The 12,258-nt window shown below is 43.1% G+C and overlaps 1 protein-coding gene across 1 annotated transcript in view; it reads left to right on the top strand.

Moving 5' to 3' along the window:
* Positions 1-205: 205 nt before the first annotated feature.
* Positions 206-12,258, top strand: part of MAML2 (mastermind like transcriptional coactivator 2) — a 71,596-nt gene continuing 59,543 nt past the window's right edge. The window contains exon 1 of the mRNA XM_026856145.1: positions 206-1,651. Coding sequence (XP_026711946.1) covers positions 317-1,651 — 1,335 coding nt within the window. The 5' untranslated portion in view covers positions 206-316. The remainder of the gene's footprint in view (positions 1,652-12,258) is intronic.

Genomic DNA, 12,258 nt, shown 5'->3' with positions numbered 1-12,258 from the left:
TCAGGGAGATGTCTCACAACATATTTTCCTACAGTTTTGCCTAGTTTCACTGACTGAGAAAGCCCAGAGTATCTTTCTGTACTAAGCAATGCTTACTTGCCTGTTGCCTTTCAAGATCCTTCTAGCAAATAGACTACAGATTGTTTCTTCGGTGTCATCTAATGATAATTTTTTTGTGTGTGTCTGCTTCTTTCAGCTCCAAGGCTCCTTGAAGAGAAAATTGGTTGTAAATCTGTCTCCTGTCAGCAACAAGAGACCCAATGGTGTTTCAGAGAGCTCTTTCCTTGACATTAAGAGGATAAGAGTGGGTGATAATATGTCAGTGGGACAAGGTGGACAACATGTTAACAATTGCCAAAGCCAGTCAATGTCAGGAACTATGTCTGTGGGGCAAGGATCACAAAGAAAGGCCAGCAACCTAGCAAACAACACACATGCTAGTGGGAATGGCATGTTTAATATGACTTTGAAAGAGGTAAAGAAAGAACCAGGAGAAACCATGTCCTGCAGCAAACACTTAGATGGCCAGATATCCCATGAGAACATGTTCCCTAACAGATACGGGGAAGACTCGTGGGAACAAATGATGGATCTGGAGCTTCAGGAACTGTTTAATGAACTGACTAACATATCAGTGCCACCAATGAGTGATCTTGAGCTAGAGAATATGATAAATGCCACGATAAAACAAGATGAGCCATTCAACATTGACCTTGGGCAGCAGAGCCAGAGAGGCCCTGTGAGATCTCTGCAGATGGACAAGATGGTGATAAAAAGTGAATATGCACCAGGGATGAATCAGGCTCCTGTGGGCTCCCCACAGATGAGGCCTTCTTCTACAGGTCCAGCCTTCACTATGGCCACCACTGCCATGTCCACCTCTTCACCCATCCCTTCGGTGCCTCAGAGTCAAACACAGGTATCGCAGGTTTCTTCTGCGTCCAGTCGGCCATTGCCTAACTGGCAGGAGGTGTCTCATGCACAGCAGCTCAAACAGATCGCAGCCAACCGGCAGCAGCATGCCTTGATTCAGCAGCAACAGCAGCAGCAGAACCAGACAGCCAACTGGTCCACTCTGTCTCCATCAGGACCTTCCCCTGGACCTTTCGTGCAAGAGAAAATCCCCAGTCCTTCTTTTCGCCAGCAGCAGTTCAGCCCACAAAGCTCAGCCATGCTTGGGGTACCAGTGAATGGAAACCAGTCAAAAGGGATGAACAACTATGTTTATAAACCAACCACTCCCCAGAGCAATGCCATGGACATAATCATGCAACAGAAGCCTCAGGACCTCAACAGAAACTTTATCAACAGTGCTCAGACACCACTAGAGCAGCATCATGGCAACACAAAGCCTTTGTTTCACTTTAACTCAGAGCAAACAAACCAGCAGATGCCTTCAGTTTTGGGTTCCCAAAACAAGCCTGCCCTTCTGCACTACACACAGCAGGCACAGGGTTCAGCCCCCGTGCAACAGCCACAGCAACAGCAACAACAGCCGCAGCCACAACCTGCTCAGCCTCTCCCGAACCAGTCTCTTCAAAGGCCACCCAATGTACCCCTAGCAATGCAGCAAAAAATGATGCTTCAGAAAATGCAGCAGGGCCAGCAAATCTCAGGTTTGCAGTATCCAGTCTCTCAGCAGCATAGACAGGTAAGGCTAATTCCTCCTTATTTGTTAAAGAGTCATTCTGGTCTGACTAGTAAAAAGGCTTTTCCAACCTGGCCTCATTCCTCCAGGAGATGTGTAGTGGTGTCAGATAATGACCGTCTCAGCACATACTTCTGCAGAGCTGGTGCTGGCATGTTTAGCACCTATTCAGGTATATCATGGATGTACATTTTTAAGAATTTAAAGAAAGACATGCTCATAACACTTTTTTCTTAATGCAATGGAGTGAATATGTGACTGCTATATATTATATAGATACTTGTCAGAAAGGTGAGAAAGTAGGGCAGATGCAAGCTTATTTTGGACCCCTATCTAAGTTTTCTAGCTTACAAAAATTTAGGCTCTTTTGAATAGCAAAATTTTAATGAATTCCTATGTTATCTTAGATAATGTATTTTACAACGTTAATTTTTATGCCATCGTTTTCCTTAGGGAGGCAGGGTTAGGAAATTCTGGTTTTAGATATCTTTTGACTGACATGACAAAAATACTGTTTGCACATTTGTTATCTGTTTGGCAAAGAAAAACTAAGACTTATCTGTGAGCTTTATAAACACCCATCACACTTCTGGGAATATTCTGTAGATAAAATACGTGCTTAGATATGAAGGTGAAGGTTGCCACAGATATGTCTACAATTATATACCACATGGCCATCTCCCACTGTGTTACCATGAGACAGCTCTCTGACAGAATCAGTTGTTATAGCTCAGTTAGTCACTGTGCACCAGTATCCCAAGTTTCAGACCTGCCAATCAAAGTTTGAATATGCAACCTCAGTGTACCCCAAAAACTGGAAACCAGGTGCAAAACAAGTAAAACATACCTGACCTTGAGATGTTTAAGCCACTCTGAGTAGTTTTGGTGGGACTTGGGGTCAACACATTTGAAAGTATGGAATGGCAATATAAGTGTGGAAATCATCTGTGGATATGAAAAAGAGTTATAAGAAACTACTGAAAGGTGAAAGCCTAAGTCTTCCACAAAGTCCCAGAGAAGAAGCACTGTGAATGAATCATTCCGAACTGGAGTTTCTGCCTCTAACCATTTGGGTGATCACTCTAATGTTTAAAAAAAAAAAAAAAAAAAAGTAAATAAGTTGTATGCATGCACACCTTTCTCCTTTTAACTCTTTTAAATTCCCTGACCAACTAACCATGACTTTCTCCAAGAAAATCCCTTGGCAAGAAGTACCAGGTGAAACCTATGGGCAGTTTTGGGTGGGGAGACATTGCTTTGTTGGAAGATGCCCGAGAATGAGCATTGGCAGGAAGCCAGCACAGCTTTGTTGTTTTACAGGAGGTCTCTGCTGGCTGTTCCTCTCTTTGTTGGGCCACTGTGTGCTCTCTTCTTATGCACATTTCCCCATTCTCTTAATAGACTGGCAGGCAGATGTATTTTAACAGTTCCTTCATTCAGCCATGATGAAGCTTCCAGCAATCTGTCAGCACAAGGGAGACAGGCAGGACTTTTGCAAACACTATTTTTCTGAAAAAAATATGCAAGGTCACATTCTGGAAATGAATAAAAGCACTGAGAGTAACTCTGCTTGAGGCAATGTTAGCTCCTTGCTCTGTGTCCTCTTGCGCTGCTTAGGGAGCCAAGCCAACAAGATGGTACTTGGCAACTTGGCCACAGTAGTACTTGCAAGATTTATCATGAGTAGTGGGGTCTCTCACCTGTGCAGCCACAAGATCTTTTGGCCTAGGAAACTTGTCCTAAATGAACTTTGCTGAGTGCCAAACTTTAGATATTACACCAAGGACAGAGTTTTACCTATCACTGCAGACTTGTGCAAGTAGCTTTCCAAAGTTTCTTGTCATCTGACCACAGTTGTGTCTGCAGGATGTGGCTACCTGACCCACAGCACAACTGAGAGGCATAGAAGCTTTGTAGACACAGATTACAGGGCTTTTGCAGCAAGAATGCTGTTTTTTCTATGCTCTAGGGAGATAACTGGCTTCTTTTAGAGATCCTTAGCAGTTGTTCCAAAGCTCTGATGAAGTTCAGAAAACCAGGTAGGGCTTTCTCCGTAGAGCATTCTGTAGCTGCTGGAATGATACGTAGAAATACAATTGATCCATAAATTGCAGAGTTTCGGAAAGGTTTGAACATAACTGTTCACCTGGCTGTATCTATGAGTTCCGTGGTCTCCTTTAGCTCCTGTCTGCAGAGCTGCAAGAGCCCACCAAACCCTCAGTCAGGGTTTGCTTTCCTCATGAGTCTAGTCTGAATATTAAATCAGAGTGGGAGGTGACACCGCTAGTATTATCTTCTAATAAAGAGAACAAAGGTCAAAGCAACCTTGCGGGTCAACCCCCACTGATTTTAGCAATGGGGACATCACCTCATTTAGGCTGCACAGTCCTCTTTCCTAGAGGATTGTCTCCCACTGCTGAGGATTCCTACACATCATTAACGGTAATGCATGATTAATTACCATAATTTACTAATTAACTTCATGATTAATATTTATTTTACTCATGCCTTAGTTCTTCATGAAGAATCAAGGGTTGATTCTGCTTGGTATCATTCAACTCCTGATAGCATTATAATTTTGGACTGTAAGGACAATCTCAAAACTGTCTGGAATGCTTTGCTGATGGAAATGTGAGTGCACATTCATAAAGGGTTGCTGTGACTTTGCCATCAGATAACACTGACTGGAACACCATAAATTCACATTTTTAGCTGAACCAGCTCACTCTCTGGATTTTTACTCCCCAAGCATTAAGATGCCCAAAAATTATTTGAACTTGGCTTTATCAGCCCAAGCTGGCTAACTGGAAATGTAAGGCTTATAATTTCTCTGCTTGTCACATTAACTTTGTGTCAAACTGGAGCAAACTTATAGTGGGATTTGCTAATTAGATGTCTTTTGCCTCTAGGGAAAAGTCATAAAAATGGAAATTATCTTGGTTTCCTGGAAGGTTGGTCTGAATGAAGGGTTTGTTTTCTTCTTTGTTTTATTTTCCATTTTTGTGGGGAAGATTCACCTTTACATTGTCTATCAGGGTGCAACATATGCACAGTCATGAAAAAACTCTTAGAAATGCAACACTCTCTTTCTTTAGGGAATAATTAGAAGCCATGCAAATTCTGCACAGGTTTAATCAGGTTTGCAATACAGAACCTGGGCTGATATGGGGAAAATCTATAACTGGACTTGGGTAGAAGTTTGAAGTCTAACTTGCCCATTGTGAAGAAATGTAGTCTAGTCAGTGAAAGATGCTTCTGAAGTTCAACTTAAGGTCTCTGAACAAAAAACTTGATGTTATTAACTACTCTAAGAAATTCCACACATATTTTCAAAATTTTTGATCAGCTGTAAAACTTGTTCAATAAAATCCACTAGTCTTATGTAAAGAAGTCAAAAAAACAATTAAAAAACTTATTCACCCCCTTCTGGTTTTGACCTAAACACAAATTAAACTCAGAGGTTTCAAGCTGATTTTTTTATCTAATTTTTTTTTTATTCAACTTTATTCACTCGAGGGGAGGAAAGAAGGCCGAGCTCATGAGAATGGGAACCTCAGTGGAGCAAGACCACTCTGTTTGCTACATGTGGTCATGTGCCCTATTCAGTCTTGGCTTTGGGAACAAGGATAACACAAGGGATCATGAGAGTTTCAGCCCCCGCTGAAACTTTGGAAGCACTGGTGTTGTCTATGTAAGCTACAACCCACAACAGTGTTTCCTTGTGCACAGATTAGGGCCTTGTCATCTCTGCTCCTTTATAATTGCTTTGAGGATGGGGTCATCTTCTTTTTTTCTTTTCTCTGTTTTTTTCTTTTTATAAGAACCCAGGAATGTGGTGTGATTTGTTGCAGTTTGGGACTTCTTTTGCCCTTACTTGCCCTAATTGGGGCATGTCTTAGATCATTTTCTTCACCAGATCTTAACAGGTTCCTTTTAAATCCAACCAGTCTCCCTTCCTACTAAATACTGAGCAGTCCTTTCTCCAGTACCTGCTCCAAGCATGAGTGTCCCATATGTGCCTCTTGCCTCCTGGCCTCCCACAGGAAGGCTTTGTATTTTGCAGCATGTGCTCTGTAACCCAGGGACACAGCATAGCTGCATTTGCCTGGGGAAGGACCACAGTGCTGCACTGTACCAAGGGATGTGCCACCAGTGAGGAGCTTGTGCTCAGAGGAGCTATAGGAGCTGAGGTGACCCCTCCTTGCAGGCCCCCTTTCATTACATCAGCCCTTCAAATGCCCAGAAAATCAGTGTTTAATTGATATATATTCATCACTCTAATATATCTCCAAGAGATAGATACGGCATTTCAACTAACCTGACATTTCTGCAGAGATGCTGAGACAGATTGTCCTCTCATTTTCTCCAGTGTAAACGCAGGGTAATTTCATTTGTTTTCAGGAGAGCATAATTGGACCTACAGCAGCATAGTAAGCAGCAGGATATGGCCTTCTACCTTTGTTGTTAAAGCATGTGTACCATATGGATTTAATAAGAAGTGTATGTTAAACTGACAGACTATTAGAGAGCTATGTGAGGAAGAAGCACCAGGAGCAAAAGATTGATGGCTTTTTTTGAAAGTGCATATATAAAAACTCTTGTTATCATTCACTGCTGAGCAATAACATACACCTCTAATTTAGCCTCCAAAATTTCTCAAAGAAAGTGTGACTTCCTTGGATGATTCATATCAAAACAATATTTTCCTAGACCTTTGTGTTTACCATTAAAGAAGAAAAGAAGAGCACATTTTGGTGAGGCAACCTCTTTGTTTTCAAGTGTGAAGGCATTATTTTCCAAATATTTGTGAAATGAAGAGAGAAAACCTAGAGTGGCTTGTGGTAATTGGTACAAACCAGGACTTAAATTTGACTTAGATCATAAATAACAACGATTCCAGGCTTTTGGAATCTGCAATAATAGAAACTGTTCCATAGTGTAAGAAAATAACAATGTGACCTTTCTTTCAGTGCTCGCTATAAAAATAATATTTGGATGACAGCTTTACTTGATAGCTCCATTTTGGTCGCATTCCTTCCTACAAGGGCTTCTGAATTAAATATTCTGGATAAAAATTTGAATATATCCCAATAACCACCATCGACTGCAGGGTCATAGCTGATTTATAAACATGAAGCCAGAGAGAAAATGTCCTAAGTTTCTGTATTGTCATGGTGGACAGTTGTCTTGGTAGTGTCTTAAATCATTAATGCTGTTTGCTGAATGAAATACGTAAACAATCACACTGTGGACATTCAGTCCCTGAGAACATTGTAATCCAAAGGCAGAGACACCACCACTTCCATAAGGCTTCCTGAACTCTTTGTGTAAGGTATTTACACTGGTAGAATAGTAGAATATTAGCCAAATAGGTCAAGTGCTCCTGGGTTTGGGGATTTGGGAAGTAGCTGAGATAGTCCCTGTTGTGTCATTTGGACTACTTTTTGAAGGTACTTCCATGAATGTACCAATAAAAACCATCATTGCACTTGCCTGGATGAGTTCTTTACTAATGTCAGCACACTTGAAGTCTTATTTATTATTTATTAGCATTGTGAAAGTGTCTGGAAGGTCCACCGATAGGGCAAAATGTCATTCTGTGAAGAACTGTATAAACTCAGATGAAAAATGGCACCTGCCTCAAAGGGACAATGTTAATCTGGTTTCTGTAAGAATCAAAGAAAAGATGACTTTTACAGAAGGAATTTGAAGGATATCAGTTTCTACTCACCTGCATGTCTAAGTGATGTTGATTTGAGGACTGCAGTGATCCAGGAGGAACTTCATAAGCCAGTCAATTGTCCTGGCCATGAGGAAAAAAAATGCTGTTGGAGACAGAAGGCACAGTCGGGGTGCTAGCTGCTTCAGTCCTCTGATTTTACTCTACTGCCACCTGGAAGACATGGGCTAGGGTAGGAAAGCAGAGGGACAGCCAAGGTACCTGGCATGTCCATAAGAGAAAGATGATGGTAACTGCAAGGAGGAAAGGACAGGTGAGTAGATCCACAGTGCTGGTGGCTGAGATTACAGTTTACAGACCTGGGGTGGTGGTGTAAAGTAGGGAACCATCCTGAAAGAAAGGACATGAGTTTGTGCTTATTAGATTAATAGGAAAGGAGGTGTAACAGGACAAGACTGGGATAAGGAACTGTGAAGATGCAATGCTGACCAGGAGGAAAGGGGTCAGGGATGATTCAGGTCTGGTTCTTGCTACTAAGCAAGTTAGTCAGTCTTAACCTGCGATCTCATCAGTAAAGCTGGGATGTCCGTAAGGGCTTCTTACCTGGTTGAAGTGAGGATTTCTGCTATTGCTGTGTGTGCATCTGAGGCCAGAATCAAGCCCTGAGTCAACTTCCTGCAGGGATTTTGGAAGGGCAGCCTGGAAAAACAATATAATTCCACAGCCATTTGGAGCTGGCATGGTGAAAAACCTTTTCCTGTAAGATTTCGCTTGTTTGTAGGCAATTTATGAATACCTCAAGAAGTCAAAGAACAAAAAAATTTTAACAAGCCCCAGCTCCCATTTCTCTCCCTAGAGTCTTCCTATTATTTTAATTCCCCAAAGTCCTCAAGAGCAAGTCCCAGTAATTTGTCTCTCTAGGGGTTCAAAATGAAAGAATATTTTAATGGCAAATATTATTCCTCCACTCAGCCACTTTTACTGCTGGTGTTTTTATGGTGGAGACCTGCCCCAGGCCACAGATGACTGTCATTAAGACAGCAATAGACCTAGTAATGTTCGTTTAATGTGAATTTTCACGGGTGAATATACCATTTGTATGTGATTGTGATCCAGAAAATCAGCCAGATGCTCCAACAGAACTATTCCAGAACCATCTGCCTGCTTCATTTGCTGTATGCCTGTTTCTGGTAATGTACACACACAGTGGAAGAGACAGCTTTTGCCCTGAAGAATTTATAATCTAAATAAGCAAGCCAGCCAAACCTTGAGAAGAAGGAAATGTTACTGTATATTTTATATATTATGTATTTTGGGAAAGAGAGAAGGAAGGTCTCATTCAAAGACATGACAATCAATCCACTGGAGTTGTTGGATAAGGATACATTTACTGTCACAGAGGAATCCTCTGACAGAGTCTGGAGTTGAACCAGACCCAGTGTCAGTCTCAGAGCCACTATCCTTGTGTCCCAGGATAGCACCTAAACCTATCAACTTGCATCTGCTCATCTTGACCTCACTGTCCCTTGCCCCTTGGTCTGAGAGTCTTCTCTGTAGACCCAGCATCCACAGCTCTGAACCTTCACAGCCAGCATAGTCCCCCATAGGACACCTCTGGAGCAGTTACAACAGTGCTTGATGCCTCTTTTTCCCTTTGTACCTATAGATTGATAGTAAACAGCTCATCGAGGTGCACCCAGCAGCTTGCCAACTCCAACTCTTGCAACTTTTGAGACTCATGGGTGGACTGCTTGCCACCTTGTCCATGGGGAAGGAGTGGAGTCCTGAGGGCAGCCTCACACCTCATTGAACAGGCCAGTCATGTTGAGTTTGTGTCATCTCTTCAAAAATGGTCCTCACTTCTCTGTCCCCTCTGACGAGGCTCTGCTTTGCCAAGCCCCAGATGGAATTTGGAGGGGAACAGAGTGCCTGAAGCAGTTGGTCCCTCTGAAAAGCCAAACACCTTTCATAGAGTCTTTTAATAGTAATACTTAGCCTTGACATAGTTGTGGAAACATGGGTGTTGAATGATTCTCCAGTTTCATAGGAAGAGGTGAGGATTTCTGTGAGGTCCACATCATATTGTGAATAAGTAGAAAATGCAGAAATCTGGTAAAAGGAGGGATATTTATCCCTCTCTATCTTACCAGTTATCCTTATTTAATGTTAACCCCTTAAGTTTCCTATGTAACCAGTGAGGAAAGCACAGTTCAGAGTACCTAAGCCAGACATACACATGGGGCATAACATCGCTGCAGAAGACTCCCAGTGTCCGTGAGCCCAGCTGTGCTGCTCTGCCTGCAGGACAAGCACAGACTGGAACTGCGGTGCATTGAATTGTGTGTCACTATGTCAAAGGAAGGGGAGGAAGGGGTTTGGGGCACTCTTAGGTGTCACAGGATGGCAGAGCTGATCTAAAGGCTAGGGGCAAGGAGTCCCCTCCCACCCCAGCCCTGTGTCCACTCCTTCCTCTGCCACCAGCACTGGCACTTGTCTGTGCTCTCACAGAACTGGCAGAAAACTATCCTTTTCCTCTCTCTGTTGCCTTTCTCCTCTTTTAGTGACTGCAGCTTCTGGGGTCAGACAAAGCCGACACTGGCACAAGGGTAGTGGCAGGAGAGTGAAGCTGGAGGCAAGAAGTGGAGATGGGATCACTCCTGTCAGCAGCAGCAAGTTGTTAAACAACTCAGGTGGCTGGTGCTGGGGAACCTCAGCTATGGGGGTGGCCAGAGAGGGAGTGGAAGGTGGGCAACTGACTGCAAGAGGGTGTCTGGGTGTGGAAGAACAGGAACCAAGGTCAGGAGAGAGTCAGGGCGCAAAAAATTTAGTGCAAGGGAAAGAAATGGACAGGTAGGACTGGATCCAGAGTAAGACAATTGTGATGTTTCAGACAAGGGACTGGGAGAGGGGGTGGTGAAGGAGTAAAGTGCAGGAAAGGTGAGAGTCTGAGAGTAGGAGGAAGTCTGGAAGGCAGCAATACAGAGTGTAAATTGGGTTTGGGTGAATGAGGGAGGAGGACTCAGAACTCAGGAGGAGGAAGCTGAGAGAGAGTCTGGTTGCAGGCAGAGGAGGACAGGGCATCAGAGGGTGGGAAATAGCGTAGGAGGAATGGGGCAGAACAGAAGCTAGTGATGACAGGGGACAAGCACCTGCGGCCTTTGCAAAGGGAAGAGTAGCATACTGATAACACTTAAAAAATAACTGTTTCTGTATCCAGTGCCAGTAATAAGTGAAGGGGCATAAGGGGCTTATTGGCCAGTTGTTCGCAAAACTTCTGCAGGAAGTCTTCAGGACAGGGCAGGAAATAGAGCTCTGTAGACCTGCCTCAATCCGAGCCTTTCAAACTGCCATCTGAAAGGACACGCTACATATTTTAGGCTGTGCTATTCGTCTCAACAGTCTCCATCAGTCCCACTGGATAAAAATGAATACATCCCATTCTCTGCTTTTCTTCCTTCAGGGGACCCTACAGCTCTCTACCATCCCCAGCTGCAAGTGTAGCCATTGAATAACAGAATAGAATAGAATAGAATAGAATAGAATAGAATAGAATAGAATAGAATAGAATAGAATAGAATATTTCAGTCATCATCTATTCCAACTGCCTGACCACTTCAGGGCTGACCAAAAGTTAAAAGCATGTTATTAAGGGCATTGTCCAGAAGCCTCTTAAACACTGACAGGCTTGGGGCATCAACCTTCTCTCTAGGAAGCCTGTTCCAGGGTTTGAATTTTCTTCCTGCCCTGCAAAAGATGTACATGAGAAAGAATGATGGAGATTGAATGGTCCTCTCAGGCCTTCATAAGAAGTTGTGTAGTCCACCTTGGTTGAAAAGTTCCCCACGACTGACTGATACCAAGACACTTGAAATGACTGAGGCGTGAAAATAAAGAAAGCTGACATTTCTGTGGAGACAGTTTGTTCTCTAACCTGTAAGAGGGAGAGAGACTCAGAGCTTTCTGTAATTCTGTGAAGATGGGTTAGATGTACTCTCAGAGTCTTTTTTCCAGTCCTTTCTATAATTTTCAGTGGTTGCGAGCCGGGCTACAGCCTGGCTCCAACTGAGTGATGAATGACTAAAGGATTTAGTGCTTTGGTTCTGGTTAGAAAAGCATCCAACTTTATCCATTGCAGAACTAGATTTCTCCGAATGACTGTAATCTGCAATTCCAGCTAAAGCAGGCTTTGCTGGGGTGACTCCAGTCTTGTCTGGTTTCAGCTAGAATGAACTAAAGGGGTTTTTTTTTTTTTTTTTTTTTTTTTTTTTTTTTCCTACTGGAACTGGTAAACGACATGGGAAGACATAGGCATTAGCAAAAGTATTGGGAGCTTCACAGCCTAAGTGAAAAACAGAGTGGGAGGAGGGAGGGTGGGAGTGAGTTCTGGCTATCCATCCTTAATCCAAAACTGCCTGCTACTTCCCAGGCTATACTTCACTGTCATACACTTGCAAATTCACTTCAGTAATGAAAACAGACTAACTTTAAGCTTGTTCCCAAAGCTGCAAATTTGTCCCTGCTGGGTGTTAATTTAACTGCTTCCAGGGCACCAGGATGTCTACTAGTGTTCGCTTTGCTTTCTTTCTTCTTTTTTTCGCACATCTGGTGTTGTGAAAACTTCCAAGGCACCACACAGAAGAGTGATGAACTGACCACTCTTAACCCTTTCTGCAGCATGCCAAGCATGAACCTGCCTGTCTCCAGTGTTTTCTCCCTATAGCAGAGTCCATGGGCCTTGTTACGCATAGGATCCACAAACACTAAAGTGGGTCTCATGAGCATTTCACAAGCTGAAAATTGAGCCTTTCTTCAGCCCCATCATCCCCTGTTTTTCCCGTGAACAAACCTGGCTAAACTGTAATAACTGGACTTCAAAACTTTCCAGCAGGAAGAAACAGGCTTGGAGCAGGGAGAGGTTTTTTTTCCAAAA

This window comes from Athene cunicularia (genome assembly GCF_003259725.1).
Source record: "Athene cunicularia isolate RWA chromosome 1 unlocalized genomic scaffold, athCun1 chr1_part1, whole genome shotgun sequence".
NCBI classification, from domain to species: domain Eukaryota; kingdom Metazoa; phylum Chordata; class Aves; order Strigiformes; family Strigidae; genus Athene; species Athene cunicularia.
The sequence above is the reverse complement of the archived record's forward strand: the minus strand, read 5'-3'. Positions and strand labels throughout refer to the sequence as shown.